The sequence below is a fragment of the Cyrtonyx montezumae genome, unplaced genomic scaffold (genome assembly GCF_038088225.1).
Source record: "Cyrtonyx montezumae isolate F1298 unplaced genomic scaffold, pur_monq_1.0 scaffold_17, whole genome shotgun sequence".
In the NCBI taxonomy this organism is placed as follows: Eukaryota; Metazoa; Chordata; class Aves; order Galliformes; family Odontophoridae; genus Cyrtonyx; species Cyrtonyx montezumae.
The window spans coordinates 27,585,991-27,610,751 of NW_027071903.1; the positions used below are offsets into that span (position 1 = coordinate 27,585,991).

Here is a 24,761-nt window from a genome sequence, read left to right on the forward strand (position 1 = left end):
AACTAGATTTTGCTCTGCTGTTATGATACTAATAATGAAGAGAATGCATAGGCAAGTATACAACTAATTTTTCATTGAAAACTGAGTACTGTACTTGTCTTGTCCAAGATATCCTTTGAATGAAAGCAGCTCAGTTGCAACTTTGAAAATTGTCTCGAGATGAATGGAAGTATGGGAAAAAGGGAAATCTGAAAACTTTTTTCAAATTTGTCTTGGGTAGGTTGTTTGCAATAAGTTTCCATTTTCTTATGCTGGATGTCTAAATATGCAGGATACTGGGAAATACGTGAGAGGCATTGCAAGACTTGGCTATCAGAAAGCAGTAGACTGATTTTTTAATTGAAACATACACACTTGCCCTGGTGTTTCCCCATGTAAAGTTTCCAATTTTTTATCTTTACAAGTGGAGTTAAACATTTTTACTGTGTCTCAATGTACTGTATTTTCTTATAAAGGATTTTGATTTTGTTCCTATTGCACCAAATGCAAATTCTTTCAGTTAATTCACTGAGGTCAAGAGTAGACACTGAAATATTGTTCTGGAGTAGATCCACCTCCCACAGTATGAAAGGCAAGAAGGTAGTTCTTATGTTGAATGAGAGGGACATTCTCCCTCCATGCTGGTGTGTGCCATTTGCCAGTAGTCTGACCTCCTGAGATGGACAGTCTTCCCAGCCATCTGCAGCCCTAGGTCAGCTTTATATCTCTGTTAAGAATTCTAGAATTGTTTGGGTGCAAGACAGTAAGTAATGTCAGGGCCTAGACTGCAGATGTCACCGATGATCAGAGAGGAAAAATCATTAAGATGTATTAAAATACTGTGCTGCTTTAGATTACTAAACTTATAACACACGTATTCCAAATTGTGGTGCGAGCAAGCTAATTCCTCAGTGCAGTCCCCGATCTGTAGCTCAGCACGAACATGGGAAGATGTAGTAGAGGCTTTTTAAATTGAACCTTTCCCATTAAATTGTCACTAGGGGCATTCAGCACCTACCTCACACACAGAAAAAAAAACAGTTTTTGTTTTCATATCCTGAAAGACAGTTGTGGTGCTTTATTCTTTACCAGTTTACCCAGAAATGTGCTGTTCTTTGAAGGCCTCCAGCTAGGTTCAGCAGTGTGGCCTAAGAGGCTGCAAATCTCTGTCACCTCATTATTATTACTGCAGAATAAGATGTGGATGACAGAGAGCAGACATAGCTATCCTTTGAGTGTGCTTGAAAAGTCTCCTTTTTTGGGCTGTGATCGGGTCTTCCCCTGACCCTGGAGTAGGAGTTACTGAAGACTAAAAAACACAACAGACAGGTCTTTACGATGTAAAAGGCTTTCTACTGTCTCGTCGTTTTCCTGCAGTTCTGGTGAGACCTCATTGCAAAGCCTGTCCTAAACTGGTTTTCTACTACTGTGTAAAACTGAAGAATTGTCTTTACGGTCCCATGGTTTTTGCCTCAGGGTTGTTGGATTGCTCTCGAGGAGCGCTGGGTCGCCATCCAGGATGGGAGTGCTGAAACATGGATGTCAGGTGAAGTCATTTTCAGAAAATGCAGATTGATGCAAAGTAAATCAGCTTTATGGAACTGAAATGTAGGTATAAGATATACTGGTCAAAATTTCCACTGGGACTTCAGTCTCCGTGGGAGGTTGCTGTACATTATAGAAGCATAAACGCTTTTATCCCCACAAAAGCATGTAAAAAAAAAGGTTTGAAAACTGCTTAAAGAAAATAAGAAACATCTGTCTTCCTCCTTACTCCTTTTTGCACAGCTTATTAGATGCTTCCCCATGTAAATATATTGCCAGTTTAAAACTTGTTTTTGTGCATAGGGTTAATTTTGTGTTTTCTGGCTTTAGGTTAATATGGAAAAGCATTGCCCTTTTTTTCCTCTGTGTGTGTGCTGGCAGCCCTGGGAGGTATTAAATTACAAGAAGAAGTTTGCTCTTTTTGTTTGTAACCACTCTTGATCTCCAGGTAGAAGATTTCTTATAAAAGCTTTCTTTGGACATCTAGTCTTCTTTAGTTATAAGATCATTAAACCTGGAGTTAAATTATTCCCTTTAGCTGATGGTCAGCTTCTTGGAACAGGCAGAGGAGGTTGCTGAAACACGCTTTAAAGCAAGAATAAAAAGCAGTGAGTTCAGTCTATCTCAGGCAGCTCTCCAAAGGAAGTATTGCACACTTTGGTTTCGTGCCTTGATGTGAGAGACCTTGAGGTTTGCCTGATGACTTGAAATTGTAAAAACCAAAGTATATTTTAAGACAAGATAGGTCTTGTATTGTAATGAGTACTTCTCACATTAGCTGTGAAGAATATAATTGTAGTAATGTTATTTGTTATCTCAATGACTTATTTCAATGGTTGTTATCAGCAAGGGTGGTGGGGGAATTGGAACTGAATGATTTTTAAGGTTCCTTCCAACCTAAACCTTTCTATCATTCTGTGACTATCTGCAATGGTCTTTGTTTACTCAGGCAAACATAATGTTTGAAAGTTAGGAGAAACACACCTGCCTTGCACGTTTTTAGGATTGGTCACGTGCAATCCCATTATTGGTTGGGAAACTGAGTCAGAAAAAGCTATCCAAATGCTTGTAGCTGCTCCTCCTCAGACATGGAATTAGATGTCTGGATCCCAGATCTTGTGTTCCAGTTGGTCCATGCTACGTGTATGTTATCACCTATAGGCAGCTTCTCTTCACCAGTGTATTTGAGCTTCACTATGCTTCAGTGCCCTCTGCTGCTTCATTAAAATAGTGCTGTCTCTTTGCTATTGTAGAAGCATGATTAATTTTGTTTTACTTTTCTCTATACGCTAATGGACCCAGCACTTCTCTTGGTGAGAAGTTAGTAGTAATAAGTAATATTCACTAGAGTAATTGACGTGTGCAGTGCTGCAAACTAATTAATTTGAAGTCATTTTTTACTTCTGGGTGTTTAAATGTGATTCAGGTTGAGATTATGAAGGTTTTTTGTTTTATGAAGAGTAGATTATCTGTATATATTGGAGTGTGTACTTGTGTGTGTGTGTATATATATGTGCATGTAAAAGAAACTTTCATGACTGTTTGCTTTTTTTTGTCTATCACACTGCATCTGATATTCAGAAGGGCCATTTCAACTCCCACTGAAATTAGGATGGTAGATTTTGATTTGTGTGCTTCTCTGAGGCAGCTTTGAATTCAATAGATTCTCATTTTCCTTTGTTCTTTTTTTTTCTTGCATTCTTCTTCTAAAATGCATAGGGTTTTTTTGAGTTCCTTGGATAATTTGCACTCTGATTGTTCCTATTCTCTAGGAAGAAATCTTGGGGTCTAGAATCTGTGGCTGACACTTTTTCCACAACTTAGGCTTGTTGTTACCATGCAGTTCAAGCTGCAGTTGTCTTTTGGGAATGGAGTGTATGATATGCTGCATGTTCTCACTCTCAAAAATAATTCAGCCAGTCATGTAATCTCTATTCAAACATTTAGTATTTGAAAATCTGATACGTTTCAGAGACCACTGGTCCATAATGGCAGAAATGTTAGATCTGTGTCTCTTCTTTGCTATAACTAAACATAAACCAGCCTAGATATTCTACTTTGTTCGCTATTTAAATGTGTGATTTACTACTGGATCCTCTGCTGTGGGCCATGTAAGTTGCCACTTGGTTCTGGACTGTGTGCTAATGCAGTGGTTACTTCAGGATTTCAGCCCGTTTCCAGCTTGCAGTGCTGTGTTTTCTTTGTGATGTTAGTAGATTATCATGCACTTCTGAGTAGAGCTATTATACACTTGTATGGTGCATAACAGCGTGAGAGTTTTTGCACAACTTCAGAGCATGTACAGATAAGTAGTAGTTTCAGTTTTATAGCATTTGAACAGGTGCCTTAGTAACAAGAAAGGAACCATTTTCACTTGTTCTAGAACAAACTCTGGAAAGATTGTGAGTTATTTATGATCCGCCTTTGTGTTACATTGCACTTAATTTTCTGTATTCCCAAGATAGCCACGGAAGTTGAAAGAGAGGGGGTTATGACCTTATATGTCCAATCCTTCCAATTAACGCCTGTGTCAAACCCAGTAGTTGTCTCTGTGCTAAAAAAGTGTACCTGCTGAGAATCATTTGAATTTTTTCAACATTAGCTTCCAATAATTGGTTTCTGTTGTATCCTTGTACAGTTCATAGATATAATTAAGCTTTTAGTAAGTGTTGTTTTCTCTTGGGAAGATGTTTTGAAAGGTTAATCTTAAGTTCTTTCTGGTCCTGTCAGTTCTTAGTGATGTTTCAGTCTTTAGGCCTTTTTTATTGATTCTTTTTGGACCTTCAGGTTGTCAATGACTTTTTAAAATATGGCCACCAGAATTATGGAAGGAACAGCAAAATCAGCTTCAACATCTGTAAGTGCTATTGCATTTATTGTCTTAATTTTACTGGCAACTTAGTGTTCACCTTACCTGGTTTTAGTTCTTAATAATTGTGCCTGCTTCGTTATCAATTATGATTTTCCAGTTCTTTAGTTATTAGCGACATTCCCAGTTCCTGGATACTTTATTTTCACTTTGATCTGCTTAAAAACCCATTTTATTTGGACCCAGTCTAGCAAGCAATCTGCATTGTGCGGAATGGCTCTCGTGTCTCCTCAGTGTTTTTGACTGTCAATCTTTGTGGTTTGCAAATCTGTCCAGCAGTTATTTTTTTCTGGGCTATATATGCTGAATAGTATCATACCTAATGCCATTTCCAGCAGAATTACTTTCCAAGTTTCCCTTTGATGTAGATTCCTTGGCAAGGGTTACTTGAAATCTGTCAGTCATTTAAATTAATTTAGCATATGCTTTATTGATATTACAAATCTCGATCTTTAAAATTTAAGCAGGTATATGCTAGATCAAGTGTGTTACTGAATTTGAAATGTTTTGTAGCAGTGATTAAGTCCCCAGCCACACCTGATAGCCAGTGGGAAATCGGGTTTATTTGACACGACTGTCCTTTTATTTTATGTAGCAAAGTTTTCCTTGGTTCTCTGCTAACGCCTTTCTGTTTGTGGAAAGCACGTGATTTCCCTTACCTGCATGGAGCCATGACACTGAAACAGAGAGCAACGTGCAATTTATAATTCAGATTTTAAGATAGGTTGTCAGCAAATCCTGTCCTGATCGCTCCTGAGAGTAACGTGTACAAAAAAATTATTGTTCCTAGATTTGTGATTGATGTAGCAGAACTGATAAAAGTTACTTGTTTAAAAGTGTTTCTAAATCACCCTGTCCATATGTTCATTTCCTGTAATCTGTCATTATGGTTTCAAACCATAATTATCAGAGACACATAACTGGCTTCAGGACAACCTGGAATGAGTTTGCTTCCATTTGGTATACGTTGAAAGGTGGCTCAAAGCAAAAATTATAATCCTGGAGTACCATGTGTGTTACAACGGGATATCTTTGCTCTGTGGTTTTGCAGGGCGTTGTCTGTCTTCTGTGTTTTTTTTCCCTAACATTGCTGGGACTGATGCAAAGAATCCAGGCCAGTTATAGGGACTGCTTGGCAGAGGAGATCACATGTTTTTGCTTTTTTTAAAACAATTCCTGTTCTCACTTGGGAGGTTAACATTATGACAGACTGGGTTTGCAGTCAGCGTGGAGCTGGGGCTTTGGCTCTGCCTGGTGCTGATGGGCTACCAGGTGCTCACGGGCACAGCTCCTTGCTGCAGTCCAGACAGTGCTTCCCATATTCCCAGCTAGGTCTAAAACGAGAGAGCAGTTATTGCAGCAAGGATTGGAATCTGAAGTACTTCGTTCTTGCACAGGGTTATGTGTTACAAGGGATGGAAAAATATTTTTTGAGTAGCAACGTAAGTTTGATTCCCCTTCAGTTCTTTGTTTAAAAATCATCCAAGAACATTGTGGAAGCAAAGTTTCTTCGCCCCAGAAGTCCCTGCTCCGGCAGCTCACTAAAATGGTAAAAAGGTATAGCAGAAGCACACCTCAGACTGCTCTAATCGCTGTATCTGTCAGCGCAGCCTAGGACTGCTATACTTATAAGGTGATTAGCCTCCAAAACTGTAGGAACTGCATTACAATTTTAATAGTTTGCCCATAAAGACAAATGATAAAGCGCACACTGTTGTCTTCTGAAGATAACATGCATTCTTCAGAAAGAATTAAATAGTCTGTTCAACTTCACTTATGAATCGATCAAAGGAAATTTGCCCAGCAAGGGGGGAAAGCCAGTGTTTGAATTCAGTGCTGTCAAACCAATGAAGTTATTTTTGATCCTTCTGCCTTTTTTATTTAGTACTCCTGTGTTCACCAGATAAACTGTCAGCTCCCTCATTCTGCAAAAAGGGTTTGTACGGACAGAAAAAAATCCTTCACTGACTTGTACTAGTTAACCAGAAAGCTTCATTATTGGAAACTAATTTTAAAGAGCATATGTGAGTTCATAACTGTAAATGCAAGAAATGTGACACGTAAGAGGCAGTTATAAAGTATCTGTATTGAGAAACTTGATTTTAGTCAAGGAGTACTGAACAGCTTGCTTTCTGATTTAGGGTTTTTGGATATAATAAAATGTGAATTGTGTGGTAGAAAAGTATCCCTCAGTCCAACTCAGGATGTGCTTATTTTTCCCCGTCTGCAAGAGTGGAAAGCAGTAGCATAATCAGGTTTCTCAGTAAAGCAGTGAGAGTGAGTTCTATAAGACATAAAAGTAGATGACAAGGCTAGATGTCCATTGTCCTCTTCAAATCAGCAGCCATCTGCCAGCAAAATCACATCTCCCCTTATTACGTCTCTGACTTACGCTGTATTCATTTTGCATTTCTGCAGACACACTTGAGATCTGCTTTTAATTACTGGATAGGATTTACAAATCAGAAACGTAACATAAGCACACAGCTTTTTTTATCTTACTGTAGGTCACCTTTCAAAAACTGTCAAGGAATCATATTTTTAGAAGCTGTGCTTGTATAGACATAAGTAATGCAATAGCTGTGTCGGTCTTTGAGATTATGAACATGCTTAAGATGAGAATATTCTTGGCGTAACTCAGGAGTATTATATAATAAGGAAACAATGTCTTTTTATACTTTTCTTCCAAAATATTCCCTAGTGAGAATCAGAATAAAAAACCCCATAGGATTGCCTATGAATAGATCTCCTTGCAACTTGATAACTTTAGCCAAATTATACAAAGTAGATTTGAAATCCTTGTCATGTTTTCATAGTTTTATTTTTAAAAAAACCTTTATTGGCATCTAATATGAATTCTGATTGTATAGCTGAGAGTCCCAAACCAACAATGTATAGATGTATAAAAAGTATAGCTACTTATCCCTTTAGCAGCATGCATGTCTAGCAGGCAGGAGACAGTGATCAAAAGCAGTAAGCTATCAGAATGAAATAAAAGCTGCAGGACTAATCCTGTTTCATGTGATGCCCCAAGACATGTTTGCATAAAAAAATAAAATTGTGCAAAGGGCCGAGGAAAATCTTTTTGGCTCAGTAATGGTATATGATTGTGTGCAACACAACAGTGGTGCCTGTGATACTGACTGGTACCTGTGGTATTGATGGCTGGTAGGCATCCTAGTTGCAGAACAACCTCCAGAATGGTCACAGAACTGCTGTAATGAAGTGCTGAAAGAAAGTGGACCAGCCCCTACAGAAGTTAAGGTTTAGAAAATACACCTCTGCTGGATGGCTACACCTCTTCACTCCTTTTTCTTGCTCTGTGGCTTGTGTGACTCTCAAATGGAGCTCAGCATCTAGCTCAACACACACAGGATGCCAGTGTTCAAATGCTTTGAGCCAAGACAGAGTGAAGACGAATTAGGATAGAATGGCTGTTGTCTGTATTAATGATATTTCTTAATGTTTTATAAATATCTTCTAAAGAAAGCTGGTAGTCCATGGTGACCAAGAGTATAAACAAATGTGATAGAAGGGTAAAGCAAAACAGCAAATAGATGATTTGGAGAGTGCTGCCTAAAATCGGAAATGTATTGTGAAATTGTGTGTTTTGGAATAGAGTTCCTTCTGGCAGGCATAAACCAGGATACACATCTGGGAAAGAACAGAAGGCTTGAGAGGTGGACCTTGTCTCCAAGCAAAATATGAGTCACTGTGAGGCACAATGATCAAAACAGAGAGAGACTTTTCTTTCCTTTTGTTTTCAGCATCCAGAGTTCTTCTATGAAGTAGTTAAGTTTTAGCCCTTCTGCCCTCCTTCAGTACCTGGTAAAGAGCAAACAAAGAGCAAATGGCTTTGGAGGAAATCCTTTGCCCCAGGGCAGAGTCAACTACAACTGGACTGTTCTTGGCAGATGTTTGTCTTATTTGTTCTTCAGTGCTCTCCGTGATCAGGATTGCACAAACTCCCTAAAACCAGCATTTACTTGTTGTTATAATTAAAGGTTTTGTCTTAGTTTTTCTTTATTCTTATCTAGATTCTACTGTGATCATGAACATACTAAAGGGAAAGGATAATAAGGTTGTAATGTACATTGACCATTTTTACATCTTCACAGACTGACAAGCTTGTTCTTTACCTTTTGAACCAATGAGAAGCTTCAAATACAATTTCTAATGGAAATGAATGATGTACATGGAAAAAACATGGGAGTTGGTGCATAAGTGAGGGGAGAGAAACCTGGGTGCTGTTGTCCTGTTTCTACTCTGCAATACAAATATGGTAAACTATGATTATACTGGGCTCTTTGAATTGACTGACAGAGCATGATTTAGTTTCTGAAGGGAGAAGCCTCCCTCCTTTTTTGGGAGAATATGTCTTTGAAGAGAATTAATTCCATAAAACCTGAAGCATTCAAACGTATTTGGAATATAACAGTGAATGGATTAGTATACAGTGTGTTAGTCTTGAATGAAGGGCTATGTAGCTCATTGATCCCTCAGGTTCTCTGGAAAACCTCACTTAAATTATTTTCCTTTATGTGTTTCCTGGAGAATGGTGGGGAGGGTTGGCGTGGGCACAAATGAGCAGGAAGATTTAGCAGACTTTCAGATTTCTATATAAGATGCATGAAAGGTTATAAAGACAGATATATTTCACTCCAAAGAATAAGGAGAGTTTCTCAGTGTAAGAGGGATTGAAAATATATCATGTTTGAATATATGTGTGGGGAATTATTTGAAGTTTCTTATTGTTCTCAAGACTCATATCTAGTATCAGTGTGAGTATTTACAGGTTTACTCTGGAGAGTGAGATGAGATTGATAAGATGTGGACTTCTGAAAACTAGAATGTGACTGACAACTCTTTGCAATAATGGTAAGAGAGTTGTAAATTATCTAGCAAACAGAACTTATTTTCAGAGTGGGGAATGTTTGCTAGTTTGAGGCACAACTTAGTCTTGATAGATAACCAGGAGCTGATGTTTCCTCTTTCTTATGGCCAAAAAAGATGGTGTTTTTAAGTGGATATTTTTGTGGGTGTTTGAAAGATAACCTTAGACTGCAGCTAAGATACCAAATACTTACTTTATAGCCAGAAAATTGATAAATAGAGGCTGGTTGAAGAAATAAATTTAAGGAAAGTATGTAGAATTCTTTTCCATTCTTCTTTGATCTTTATCTGCCCATATGTGTAAGAAATCATATCCACATCTCTAGTTTGGCTGTGTCTGACATGGAATTCAGGTGGTTCTTGTAGGTCCTATAGAAAGTCCAACAAAGTCAGTGAGATACTTTCCATTAGCTTTAATGGTTTTCAAATCAGGCTTTATTCACTAACTCCTTTCCAATAACATTTTAGTTTCCTTTATTTACCAGAGAATAAGACTTTTTTTTTTTTTGCAAATTCCCCTTAAGTTGAAATGCTAATTTCCCTTCTAATGAAAAACTCAAACCTTCCTCCATTCTCTAAACCCTTCAAATACAAGCAACCAGGGAATTATATAAATAGACACTCTTACCTTTACTACAAAAAATTCATGCGGAAGTCCTATCTTGGAATAAGCTATTCATTAGTTGGCTTGGCAGAAAGAACACAATCCAAATGAATGAGCTGCCAGGAGTATTTTTAGTGGCTTTATATGTTGCCCATTCAAATCTTGGAAAATTTCTTTAGAGAATTGGACAAACTGACCACTCATTTTTATAGGCTTTCACAAGATCTAAAAGTGAAAAACAACTATTGTATTTAGCATCTGTTAATGGAGGTTTCAGGCTACAGAACTTGGGAAAGTTCTGCGGGGAAGCTAATACAATAACCATAAAATATTGGACTGATAATAGGAAACACTGGCACAGAACAGATATGGAAAGAGTCATGCTAATATTCCATATCCAGGGCTGTTACCTTCTGCTGAGTGCTAAAGATGCTGTTGTTAAACACTTACAGTAGTAGAGATTTGGAATGAAGTCAGTCAAACCTGAAATATACGAAGCTATCTTTCTTTACCATAGATTGTATTGATTGGATAATTCTGTCTTGAGAGAATTAAAATCTGGGTATTTGAAAGAGAAAACAAATTATGTTAATGTTTTTCCAAATGGAGAATCTTCATCCCACATGTGTAATTAAACCCTTATCTTCTTTTATTTGAAGTCAATAGGATTTTTTTTCTTGTCCTTATTTGGAAATTGGAAATAGATTGGTGCTGCCATTGTAGCTGTACCCCTGACAAGCTTGTTTGGTTGCTTTTTCTTCCCAGACTAGAAGATAGAGAATCGATAAAAGAGAAACCATTCACTGGACATCAGATGACTTTCAGTAAATGGTTTTATTTGACTGAAAGTGGAGAGGAATGACAAGAGAATATTACAAAATATGTTTCTGGAAAACTGTGTTCTCTGTGTATGGAGCTTTATTTTGAGTATTTCTCAGGAATGCTGTCCCTTATAACCTAGGCAAAGGTGAAAATCCTCCCTCAAAGGATGTTTTGGTTTGTGACTTCTATGTATTAAAATCCTCTAAAAGGGGAAATTGAGGCAGGACAACTTAGTCTCCTAACTAACATAAAAACAAACAAAGCTTATCTGAGAAATTTGTGTATTTTGCTGTATGTTGTGAGTGAACACAACTGGAGCAGTCATTTGAGTATGGAACTGGTACATCCTTTCCACTGTGAGTAGTCAACAATCAAAAACAGTTACATGTATGACAATGTCAGGAGCATTAACCCAGGCAGAAGCAGCTTATGGATGTGTTTCATTTGCACAGGTATGCTCAGTAGAAGACTCAGAACTTCTCCACGTCAGGCTGCACTCGTGAAAAGCAGGCTTTTCTCAACAATGAACAGATCTGCTTGAGTGTAGGAAATCAGCCAGAGAAACTGAGCAAATTAAATCTTAAATTTGTCCCCGAGTTAAGCATGAGTAATAAAAAGAAACCTTCAAATTACATTTTGATTTTGGATCAGTTATGTCATCGCTTAATATCACCTAAAGACCAGCTCACAGTTAAATGGGCTAAGAATCGTGTTGTGTTTTTATTTTTCTAAGAAGAAAATTCATGTTGTTAAACTTGATTTATGCCACTGTAAAGAGGCACCATGATCAGGCTGACAAGTTTTAGAGATACTTAGGGCAAAATTAACTTCAGGCTGCTTTTCAGTTATGGGCCTAATAAGTCTTCTCCTTTAATACATTAATTTAGAAACATCTATATGGTGATATCTACTGCAAAAAAATCAAGAGATAAGTGTCAAAATAAAATAATCTCTCTAAAACTCATAATTAAATCTTAATTGTTCTACGTTTATGGAAAGAAAAATGAGGATTCTTAATTGCTATCAGTTAGCAATATGGCTTTAATATTTTTTCCTTTTGACAGATTTGTTCTGTTGCCAGGTGTATCTGCTTATGTTCTGTAATCTGCTTTGCATTACTTTTATAGAAATATTGCCATTAAATGTGCTACATATAGTATTAAATAGCAGAGTGAGTCAGGAGACATGAGTTGAATCTATAGCTCACAAATGAGAGGTTTGGAGGTCTCATCTGTGCAATATGGTAAAAATACCTATAACTAAATCATCAAACAGTCTGGCACTACTGATAATCTTGGCATGAAATTGAGCCATGTCGGAGTGCAATATCCCAATAATCCAGGTTTATGAATACTGCAGATTATGGATAGACAAAATGCGCAGGGAAGACTTTTCTACATTGGCTGCTTTTGCTACAGTTTATTCTTCTGTCAGTATTTCCCCTATAAACTCCTTTTATTCATAGGCTTGGCAGTTGGCCATAAAATTTTGCTTCTAGCTGGAACTTGGCAGACAGTGTCTGAAGTCAGGAAAATTATTTTAAACAAATTTTTAAACTATATGATATATACTGAGGCTCTTTTAGAAGTTAGAGGTGCAGTCATTTCTTTCTGAGTAAAAGCATTGGTTTCAGTGTTTTTCTTTAAAAAAGTACAGAAAAGGTTACTGTAACCAATTACAAATAAAAATCATGAATTTCATTTTGAGTTTACACAAAAAACGTTAAGTGTTGATGCCTTGTGCATTTTGAAGTGCTTGCTTTTAGCTCATTGCTTTAAATTACATACATAATCTATCACTGTGGTGGCGTACAGCTTGTATATGCTATTATAAACTGCAAGGTAAGTAGGAGGCAACGTGTAAGTAATTCTAAATGACTCTAAACTCTCTCTCTCTTTGCTTACTTATTTGTATTGTTTCTGAAATTGTCATACTCAAGTGCCCTGGCAAATCAATCCTTAACAAATTCAGCATAATAGAGTAATTGATCTGGCTGGGGGAACAAGTAGACACCACTGTTTTGGTCAGTTTGGTTTAGGTTCCGGGCGTACTCAGTGTGTAAGTGTCCTGAAAGCCAGTTTCATCCTGCAGGTTTGCAGTGTTAATTTGGGTAAACACCACCAGGACCACCACAAATCTGCAAGAGTGAAATTTGTGGTAACACCATCTGGCTTCATGTCAGGGTCTGTCCTTCTCCATGCTCTTACAGCTTACCTGAAGGCTGTAAATTAAGGGGAAATACCACCCTGTGCTTCCCCCATCCCTAATTTCATAGTTGAAATTTGTAGATTTACTATATCTTTGATTTGCGTTGTGTTCCTGCTGTTGCTCTTACACTGGAATGAATCCCTAATTAAAACAGGCCTCCATTGACTGAACAGATCAAAAAGCAAATGAAGGGGGCATTTAGCTGGCACAGGTATTTTATCAGGAGATGTTTTTTTCTAGATGAGATACCTGCCCACAGGTAAAATGCTGGATTTGTTAAGTAGTTTCTTGTTGAAGATGGAAAATTCGGTTTAAAAGCATCCACAGGTGTGTAATCATTGAAGTATGACTGCTGTTTCATATGGCATCAGGATATGAAAAAAAAGACAAAAACAGGAAGACTTTTCGTGTTTGACAGTGGCAGGAATGTGCCCAAGAGTCCTTTGGAAGCTGGTGGAGTCCTTCACTTGCACAAATGTAATGCGCATCCTTTTGTCATTGTTCTTTCTTACTACGTGTGCCAAAGTGATGAAAGTTTTGAGACCAGTTAGGAAAAAAAATGCATGGTAAAGTATTTAATATAGTGCCTTTATTTGGATGTTTGCAAATATATTTAATAAGGTAACTTGAAAAAAAATGATGCCAGATATATTTCCCAGAAATTGGAATCTCTTTTTCTATTATGCACCTGAGGAATTCTGCATGCTGGACTCTGGCTGAACCATCACACTGTTTATGCTGGATGAGGAACATGTGGTATACAGTGTGAAGGTGGAAAAACCCAGCGTATCCAGGTGCAACTTTTGAATAAGCATTCAGCAAAGCTTGCATGAATTCTTCATGCTTTAGGGACTCCAGGAAATACATGGAATGTTGTTAATGCAGATTTATAAGCAGGTTCAGAGAAAAGTAACATATCAAAATGCCCTGAAGATTGTGTTTTTGCTTTATGCTTTGTACTTACTGCACACAAACGAACCAGAAAGGACAGTGTCTTTATATGTACGAAATAGGAGGTGAGAAAGCATAGTAAGAGGCACTGGAATCAGACTTTGGACACCAAGATGTAGTTTTCGGTTGTGCTACTCCCACAGTGCACATTATCTTACAGATTCTTCTGGGTCTGTGATTCTGTGATCTGCAGCATTCAGAGGAATGGGTGTATCGTGAGAGTTCAGATTCGTGTATTTCCAGCTACGTATTCACTTATACTTTTAAATCTTGAAGACAGTGAAATACTGGAAACTCAGGGAAAGTTTTTATACACTTGATCCTTTCAGCTCTCCTCGATGATTGGACCTAAGATCACTACAGAAGCATGGGCGTCCTGGCTCATGGTTGAAATGAGTATCACCAAAGCTCTCCTTAGACTACATCCCTGTCCTCAGAACTTAAGATCTCCTCTGTGCTTTATGAATATGGAAAACCAGGTCCCCAGGGCAGCTAACTCTGGTTTGTCAGGTGCACCGCCAGTGCTGTGTATTTTTGTCAGGTTGGATATTAGGAAAAAATTCTTCTCTGATGTAAGAACAGGCTGCCAAGAGGAGGTGGAGTCACTATCTGTGGAGGGGGTTCAAGAAATGTGGAAATGTGTCCTGAGGGACATGGGTAGTGTTCATTATTGGTGGTGTGGGGATGGTTGGCCTAGATGATCTTTAGAGGACTTTTCCAACCTTAATGATGCTATGACTTGCTTATCAGGGTTTTAGAACAGGTTTCTTTTTGCTAGACCTTTATCTGTTGAAGCTGCAATTTATCTCCCAAAGAAATATTTTAGCTACCTCGCTGCTGGTTCTTTTAGTAGGAACATGTTGGTACTGAACTTAGCTGTTGTGGTTAGATGCAGAAATAGCTGCAGGAGGTGGGTATGGGATATGCTATGACTCTTGTGATAATGCAGCTGCTTTCTGCTCAGAGTTGTTGGGGAGAGAGCCATGATTCCTTCTGCATGCCCACAAATTCCAAGTTCCCTCTGTTACTGCTCACAGAGAAGGAAGGAGGTGATACAGACTCTTTTTGGTGCCAAAAGCCTCAGCTAGCTCGTAGGTGCCAAGCAACATTTCATCCCTTCCTGGATGCCAAAAGCCTCAAGTATCCCTGCTCCACCTGCCAAAACCTCCAACTTTGTCTTGACAACTCCTGCAGTGCAGGCCTGTGTTGTCAATATGAAATTTTGCAATACACTGACAATGGAAAATCTGGATGCAGTATAATACTGAAAAACATGCTGAGATCTGCCTTCAGTTCAGTACGAAAATGAATTATGCTGTAAATATTTCCTCTGTGTGTGTGACTCTTCTGCATGCTTAATTTCCCAAAACTTGAATTTGAATTTATTCAGAACTGCTGCAGAATGAAAATATGTTGCAGAATTCAACTGAGTTTTTAACTACATCTCATATCCCAGATGAATTCTTTCACATAGCTGAATAAATCCAATATTTACTTTTTTTACTCATTTATTGCTGGTGATTCTCCTGGTCTGTCACTGAGCTTTGCTAGCTTGTGTTTCTGAAACACTGTTTGTTACCAGATACAAATTCCATTTTGCAACTGGCTCTTAGAATGTGAACATCATTATAATGGCAAGGCCGTAGTTAATGTGACTGAAAAAATGGTAATAATATTGAGCCTAATTAATTCTAAGCATTTGCTTAAAATAGTTGCAGTTATTCCCATGTGTTTTTTATCAGTTTAAAATGATACACAGATTTTTATTTTTATTTTTTCCCCTTTCATGTTTTTCTGTCCAGGATTTTATAATTCCAGATATGTCATTTCTCAAAATAAACAATAATGTATAATTTACTTCGGCATATGTAAGTAAAAGTTTTATTAAACTCAGTATGATATACAGTGTACTGTTAGGTAATATATAATGCACTCAGCAATAGTAGGGATATATCAGGAAATGTCTTGAAATCAGTCTTAATGGAACAATGTGAGATCTCATTAATAATCCTTATTTGTCTGGAAATAAGTTTTGACTGTTCTTCTATTTAGTTGTTGCTACAACTGAAGTATTTTTTTTTCCTAAATCTATAATCCACATTCTACACCTCACTTAGATTATATGAAATAGAGGTGTAAATCATTTCTGTATGTTACCTTAGCAGGAAAATAGATTTCTCCCACAGTTTGTCGCAAACCTATAGACATAACAGCAGAAGTTAAAAGTGAAAGGTACCGTTCCGAGGCTGAATAGCATATGCAGTGGTTATCTGCAGGTACATACTTGTTCTGTTGGTTATGCACTCTGCTTGTGGATAGTCAACAGGACAATGTGATACCTTTTCCATTAAGTGTAGCGTCTGGAAAGAGGAATCTGGGAAACACATCACAGCTACTCAGGCAGGAGAGAATTTCCCTTCAGTGGAGTAATTCCTTGAGCTGCCTCTGTTTGGAGGCATGTAGGTATATGGGAAGCAGATAGTACAGCGCAGTGCATCTGTGTGTGAAGATTAGTGAACAGCAAAGTATACTTGTGCTTTGGAAGATTCTGGAAGTCAGGATAGTGTTAATAGTATTTATGGGTTGTGAGAGTGGGAAGAAGCAATAAAAAGGAAATGCTTCATCTCTGTTCAAAATACCATCAAGGATGAAATCCACTCCAGGGAAAAGGGCCAGAGCTTCAGATATTGCTTAATTTAGCCCTTCAGTGGGACTTGAAGTGGTGTTTATACTTTTCAGTAGGTTCTTTTCCTGGATTGAATTTATTCTGAAGAATCAAATTCTGTATGGAGAAATTTAGTTTTGTGCCATGTGTTGTTAAATAGCCACAGGGTATAGCTGTGCCAATGTAACTCCTTACAGGGATTCTCTTCTGGAGCCTGGCATGCTTTTTTCAAACTAATACAACTACTTTGATAAGAAGCTGTAAGAAGAACCAAAGAGTGCTCACCCAGAGAGCAGCAATGACATTGGCATAGCAGCAGGTACATTGGTAAGTATTCCTGCCTTACCATGTCCTTATGGTTAAGACAGAACCTTATTTTGTGAGCCATCTCATAGAAGCATTAAGGTTAGAAAAGTCTTCTAAGATCATTTAGTCCATCCGCCTACCACCAATATTCCCACTGAGCATGTCCCTCGGTGCCACATCTCCACATTTCTTGAATCCCTCCAGGTATGGTGACTTGACCACATCCCTGGGCAGCCTGTGCTAGTGCCCAACCTCTCTTCAGAGCATTTTTTCTTAATATCCAACCTGAACGTATCCTGGCACAGCTTGAAGCCATTCTGTCTCATTGTGTATTACTCAAATCTGTTTGTGTAGAGCATTTTGAGTATCCAGTCAGCACTGGCCATGGCCTGCACTGGAAGATGTTGTCCAGAGGTTGTGCTAAATGTTTGTACAACCTGTCAGAGATGGGCTGCCTGCACTGAGGGAGTGTTTGGGGCACACTGCAGGGTAGGATTTGGGATTTTGGGGGCTTCAGTGTGTCTGGACATGGCAGAGGGACTCTGACTTGGTCGCTTGTGCAGAGGAATCTGAACGTTGGGTCTATGTGCATCTTTCTTTGCACCTTGTTACAACAATTCCCGTGCATAGAATTCCATGTACTTGTCTTGTGCCTGTATTTAAAGTAAAAATGTATGTAAAAGCTCTGGAAAACAAACATTTAAGGTATCAGAGCATTTCTGTTGAGAAGCTGAATCTTTGTTACACTGAATGCTAAACATTTACATATCCAAGCCTTATGTAATGGTTGTCTGAATAATAATAAAACTGTATAAGCTGACCTTCATTCTCTGGCACTACATCTCCTTTGAAGTCTGTATGACCAAATTCAAGACAATTATGTCATCCTTCATAACAGCCAAACAAAAGTTTGGCCAAATAGTCATTTTTCTCCATTTAACAGCACTGTGTTTGATTTTTGTAATGTGTGTCGATGTAGCTGTTGTTATTTACTGGGTGTTACGAGTGACAGTAAAAATCCCCTTGTTTTAGATTAATGATCAGCCCTCCAAACATCTGGATTTCATTTGTTTTACCTCAGTGCCCACTTTTGCTACACTCAGTTCCTTTGAGCAGTGCAGTGCAAGGCAATGCAGCCTGAATACTCACACTCACAATTTGCAGAATGTGTTGTTACTGTATATGCCCATACGTGACAGAAGCAAAACAGAGCCCTGGACAGAAGAAGGGAACCTGGCACTAGTGTTTCCCCCCTCCAAATCTTCTAGTGCCACACTTTCAGTAAGAGCTCTCTATGAACAAGGCTGTCTCTGTCAGTTAGGGGTTGTCAGCAGAAGCTCAGATTGCAATTGCTGGGCCTCAGGCCTTGAGGAAACCTTGGCATACTGTCATCCATGTCTCTGAGTCTCAGCCTATGTCATGAAATGCTTCAAAACTTGTAGTTTATTATCCCCCATCCCCTAATTCAAGTGATTAAAGACCTTCGTGCAGTGTCATGACTTAGCCTTTTATTACTGTGAGAATTAATTAAATATTGGACATATAGTCTGAGATGGAATATTTTGAAACTATCATAAATGGTGGAATCATTTCTGCAGAGAACACTGTATGAGTTCTGAATGCATTTGCCTTATATGCTTGTTTGGTAACCCTACGTTTGATGCTTTTGGAATGGATACAACTCCAGCTAGTGTGGCTGGATCAAGTAGAAGTGTGGTGCCTTTTGCCATCTAGTTCTACTTAAAGAGCAACAAATCATCTAGGTTTTCCCTAAAGCTGTGTTTATGGCTTTTTAAAGTTATTTTGTCTGGATTCACTGAAGCACTGGTGGCTTTATTTGATCATGTTGTGTCACAGGTGCATGTGTGCACATGTATGTGTAGGTACACGCATACTTCCACAGTAAAGCATGTAAGCAATAAGCATAATGGATATGTAGATGTTTCTAACATCTGTTAGAAAACTGAGCCTCTAAACTAAAAACACATAGCAAAGGATCACTATTGAGGCATGTTAGAATTACGACTTAAAACAGTAAGAACACGAAAAATTGGAGTTAAGAAGCAACACATGAATGCAATCCTGAAGTACAACAAAACCCTTTTGTGCCCAATTGCAATTAGCTCTTGATTTAATTCCTAAATGAGTTTCCAAGGTTTTGTTGGTTTAAATCACGATGGTAGTGATCTTTTCTTTATTTTACTTCGATTTGGAACCGTGGTGTAGACAAATGTAATATGTAGGGTTTATGAAACCAGACAGCTAGTAAATCAATATTATTTTGCTAGTAAATTAGTAAGGCGTGCAAGCTGCTTTTAACTCTTTCCCATGGGACAAGTACTTTGAACTAGCTGGAGTTTAAATCAACAGTGTGGGCGCTGAATTAGTCAATGATTCTGAAGAGGGCTTTGTTGGCATAAACTTCTGCTTTGATCATCCTAGTATTTACAGCTTTTTAATTAGATACAGTTCAGAACAATGGCTTTTATCAAAGCAGTTTGGTAAGTGAACAACTGGACATTGTTCAGGGCTCTAGATGGCATTCTGTCTGTTAATATCTTGGCTGGTTTTAATACAGTTATGAAGTTAGAATTATTTTAGGCATTGACACTGCTTTGTCCAAAGAAACCTGCTATTCTAAAAGAGAGTGACATGTATTGTTATTTTAATATCATGAGTTTAATCAGTTCTTAATGTACTAAAACCCAATCATTTTCTTTGGGATTACAGAGGACAAACTTTTAAATTTATGAGTGCAAAATTAAAGAAGTGACTTGTTCATCTTGACTTATTTTCATGTGCTGAGTGATTTGTTGGGGAGTGTTGAGCTCTTTTTGCTCAAGATTGAAGGCAGTTGGTTCCATTTTCAGTGTCAGACATTTCAGAGTTGGCTTCTGATGTAAAGTAAGCCCAACGCCAGCCCAAAAAATTCCTCAGGGATCTCTGCAGAGCAGGACTCTATCATTCTGGGAAGTAGATTGGCCTAAGTAAACTTCTAAAGCAAAGTAAGGGTTTGTAAAATTTGTGAACTTAGGGGAGCAAGAAAATTAAGGAGCGTTTAGACCAGTGCCTGAAGATTGCTGTGCAAGTATTCATGGATTACCTAAGTAACAAAAATTCTTTGTCAAGCTCTGGTGTTTTGAAGAAAGGATGGAAAAATTTACGACTTGTCTTTTTCTATTAACAATAAAGCTATGTGGAGTAGTGCAGTTGTACCATTATTAATGCCTTCCAAAATTTGTTTGAGTAGTCCTTGTTTATGTTTAAGTGTAGCTAAGTTTAGCTTTGTGCCATTTGGGTTTCTAAAAAGATGCGTGTTCAATGCTACACTTCTGACCGCTCATCACAGTGCAGTGATGGAGCAGTGGCACAGCTGCACAGAGAGGTGGTGGAGTCTCCTTCCCTGGAGACGTTCAGGACCCACCTGGATGTCTGTCTGTGCAACCTGGGCTAGGGAGCTGCTCTGCAGGGGGTTGGACTCGATGATCTCTAAAGGTCCCTTCCAACCCCTATAATTCTGTGACTGCAGTGTGAATGCAGCCTGGGTGACAGCTGTCCCACAAACAACTCAAGTCTTCTCAGGTCTCAATTATTTTTATTGTTATATTTAGAAAAAAATCCCTGTCTACACAGCATGGTACTGAGTCATATTCCTTGTAAGGTGCTGTTTTGAAAACAGCTTTGTTTTTATTCGCTGTTTTCACTTTGAATTGTTAGGGTTTTCTCTGGGTCAACTTTCTTCATGGCTGAAGATGAGCTGACTTTATTGGTGCTCTTGATTTTTAAGGGAGAGTTATGTTTTACTTATTTTCTCTTGCACCGTAAGATTCAAATTATACATCCCTTACTTCCTTTCCAATTGCTTTTGCGAGGCTTTTTGGAAGAAAATAGGGCTGAGTCTTGTCTCATGAGCTTACTTAAGTTTTCTTTGAAAAAGCTACGGATTACTAAAATATGTTCATCTGGTTTAGTGTTGGGATGTATACAAATGTCTTGCATTTCTTTCGATTTAGTCACACGTTTAAAAGAGTGAAAAGATTTCCATTTATTTTTATTTGGCATCTATGAAGACTTGCATTTTTACTTGGATGCAATTTATTTAGTATGTTTTTATTTCTCTTCTCCGTGTTGTTTGCTGACTGACAGCCCTCTGGCTGGTGTAACTGCATTTGGGTTTTGTGGAGCTGGAGTGAAGATTCTGCAAGACTTCACGTAAAGCTTAGCCCTTCTGTGTAGTCAAAAATAAGACTGAAATGTGGATGTGATGCTTTTGTTTCTCTCGCTGAGATCTGATTGGATGCTCACTGAAGTTGATGAGAATGAACTGTTGGCTATAAAAACAGTTGTTTCAGTAAAGCTTGGCTGAAATCTTTATGCTCTCTCTCTCTCATTTGCTGTTATGTTGGTGCATGGTAAACACTGGTCAATATTCTCTGGTCGCTGTCATAAATTGCTGTCACTGCATTATTCCTATCCGCATTACAGCTCTCCTTCCTAATGGATTAATATCAGTCACATTACTGTGTTTGGAGTAGTTGATGTGCAAATGTTATCACCATGATGATGAGGATTGGAGTTATTTCTCTGTCTAATGGGTTTGATTTAGGGTTATAATCTTAATTTCTATATAACACACCAATCATGCATGTCTGACAACTCTCAAGGAATCATTTTTGAAAGTTACAAAAACCTGCACATGATTTTTCCAGAGAGAGCATTTAAGGGTTCTGTGGACAGCCAATAAAAGTAGCATTTAAATGGAACAATTGCTGAACAATTGTAGGGGAATCAGAAAGAAATGCTTGGGTAAATTCTGAACTGGATTTTCCTATGCTTTCTTCATGAAGGAATTTTATAAAATAAGAAGTACTCTCCTAAATCAGAGCGCTGTTGAATCATGTTGCTTTTCAATATTGAATTACTATGTTAAAAACCTACAGATTTCTAAAATGATTTGAGAATTTTCTCTGGGAGATGTTAGATTTCTTCATCTAGATACAACACAAGTGAAAAATGTTTTTAGGGGTTCTAGCAGATTATTTTCCTTTTGGTCTGAAATTATTCTTACATTTGTATTGTCTGGAAATAATGTATTTTTGAAGCTTATGTTAGAAGCTGAAATCACTGTTTAATTGCTACAAATCATTTTAAGTCTTTTTTCTGATCTCTTTCAAGTTAGTGAGGCATTTTCCCATGAAGCTGCGTTCTTGGTTTGCTTCCCTACCTGTAATTCTGGGGCTACAGTTCATGAAAAACTTGTGCTGGATATCTATATATTGAGAATGATAGAATGTTTGGGCAGAAGGCAATTAATGAAATATACTGTACTTTCCAGCACTGCTTCCTTTCCCATGCAATTATTGTATATTAAAACAGTAAATAAATGGAGACATTGTAAATAGCAAAGTAACATATTCTGCTATTAATGTCAAGCAGTAAAACATAGAGCAAGTCAATTAAAGTCTTTATCCTCTCCAACCCTCATTTTGTTCAGACCTCCAGAATCACCCGTTCTGATGAAGATAAGGATGGCTCCTGGGATGCCTGGGGAGCCTGGAGTGATTGCTCACGGACCTGCGGTGGGGGAGCCTCCTACTCACTGAGGAGATGTTTAAATGGCAGGTTAGCCACACGCTTGTCTATGTTCATTCTTCTGTAGCTGTGCCATAATTCCCTGCCTTCCATGTTCATAGAAAAGCACTGTTGCTTCTCTTTCTGGAACCTAATACTTTATACAGATCAAGTGTTACGGCTGGACATTAGGAATAATTTCTTCTCTATGATTTTTCTAGATGATGTTTCTATGATTATAAAAGTATGAGTAATGCAAGAGGCAAAACAAGATCCCAACCAGCTTAGAAGCATCTGTGCTGGCATCCATATTTGCTTACATTATTTGAATTATTCCTAAACACGTTTTAACTGCTGATTCCATTTTATTTTGTTGAGGTTTTTTTTCACGTTAAATGTGATGTGGAAGTCAGTTTCTCTTGAAGAAGGCTTACAGCATGATCTGCAGAGGGTATGAAACGCGTGTTTTAAAGATGGCTGAATAAAATGCTGCCTGTTTCTTTTAGTGCAGAATGCAGAGATTTTGAAAATAGTAATATTTGCAGCAAGAAGCAATTATATTCTGCTAGTGTGTTAGTGACTGTGAAATGAGCTCAATAAATTGTGGCAATATAAATTCCACTGTGGTTTTATTAATATTTTTAATGTGTTCCCCTGTGAAAAAACATGTGTTTTCCATACTTTGACTAATGTGTATTTTAAAAGTTTTTTTCTGTGCTTTACTGTTGTTGTAATGTCCAGGAAATGTGTGATTGTGAAACAAAGTTTTCACATTTGTATGTGTCATAAACCTTCTTTACTTGCTTGCATATTGTGATACAATCATTCTTGCAAAAATTGGAAATTTGAGACGCATAATATCTTGGGCTTGGAGAGCTGTGCCTTCAGCTGAGCTGGTTGAACTCTTGCTCCAGGCATCCGTTGCTCTTTACTTTTAAAACGATATTTTTCAATCTGTCACATTCAAAAAACTTCTCAACAATTGCAATTGATTTCCATACGAAAGTGAAAAATGTGTTCTGGGAGCTGTAAATTACCAGCTCCTCATTCATTCCTCATCAGTGTCAGACAGACCTTTTCCATTTTGAAGGGATTCTTCAAAAATATTATTTCTGATTTTAGACACATCAAATATAATTTCCTATCAAGTCATGAGGAATATGTATTCAGTTCTTTCAGAGACTCAGTTTTGCCATTCACGTTTCAAACTGGAATGCCTTCCCTTGTGCAGAACTCCTAGTTATCTGCAAGTCTGGCAAACTCTTTCCTAAACAGGTGTGAAACCCACACACTCCCATATTTATATGGAAGAACAATAAATAATTGTGACTTTATTACATGCCTCTTATTTTGCCCACTATTAACAATTGTTGCTAAGAAACTGGGCTGCCTGGCTTTCACAGTTCCTATTTGCTGGGTACCTCAAGAATGTGGGCAGTCTGTGAAAATTAAATTTCATTGAAAATTATGAATTCTACTCAAGTGGCTTTGGGTGTTTTTTTCACAAGATTTGTAGAAAATTGGGCTCACAGAGAAAGCCACATGGTCTTTGCTGAAGAGATAGCAGTGCAATCACGAGTCCCCAGGTCCTCTTTATATTCAGACTTTGTGTTTTGAATCCAGATTAAGGTATGGTGGTAGTAATAAGTTTAATTTTCATGAGAATAACTAGCTGTAAAACGTTCAGTGTTGTGTTTTACTGTACTGCAGTATAACCATTTCTATTCTGCTTTTCAGGAACTGTGAAGGTCGGAATATTCGATACAAAACTTGCAGTAGTAATGTGAGTATGGCATTTACTCCTATTATACACCTCCTTTTACTTATTCAAATGATGTGTTAGAGTTTAAGAAGTGCTGCTGCTTATTTATAATCTTACAGGGGATAATTTTCTTTTGGTCGTCATCACCAATTTTAAAGATTTCACTCTGCATGACTCCACGAGGTCTGAAATTTAGGTTTCCCAAATAGGTGTTTTCTTTCCACGTTGCAGTGCCAGTTGTGATTCAGAACACTTTATATCATTTGTTAGGAAAATTACACGCTTTGGAGTAGTAACAAATCAGCTCACATCTTAAAGTAGCATGTGCCTTTCCTGAGGTGCTGTCTGAGGAGGAGCATTGAGCTGGGCTCTTGAACATTTGTGATCGCTTCTGATACAATGACACTCATTATGTGAGCAAAGAGGGTGTTGCTTTCAAATCTTAAATTGCATAATTACTACTTACATTATGTCCTTACATTTGCCTAAGCCTAGATCTTTATATTTCTATGTGTAGAATGTGTAATTTAGGTACACTGGCATAGATCATTTCTGTGGTTGAATATGAAGCTGAAGATTTGAATGA

At 37.9% G+C, this 24,761-nt stretch overlaps 1 protein-coding gene across 1 annotated transcript in view; it reads left to right on the plus strand.

The window, feature by feature from the left end:
• ADAMTSL3 (ADAMTS like 3) overlaps positions 1-24,761 on the plus strand; it is a 173,382-nt gene that overhangs the window by 57,297 nt on the left and 91,324 nt on the right. The window contains exons 3-4 of the mRNA XM_065733955.1: positions 22,337-22,464; positions 24,151-24,196. Coding sequence (XP_065590027.1) covers positions 22,337-22,464; positions 24,151-24,196 — 174 coding nt within the window. The remainder of the gene's footprint in view (positions 1-22,336; positions 22,465-24,150; positions 24,197-24,761) is intronic.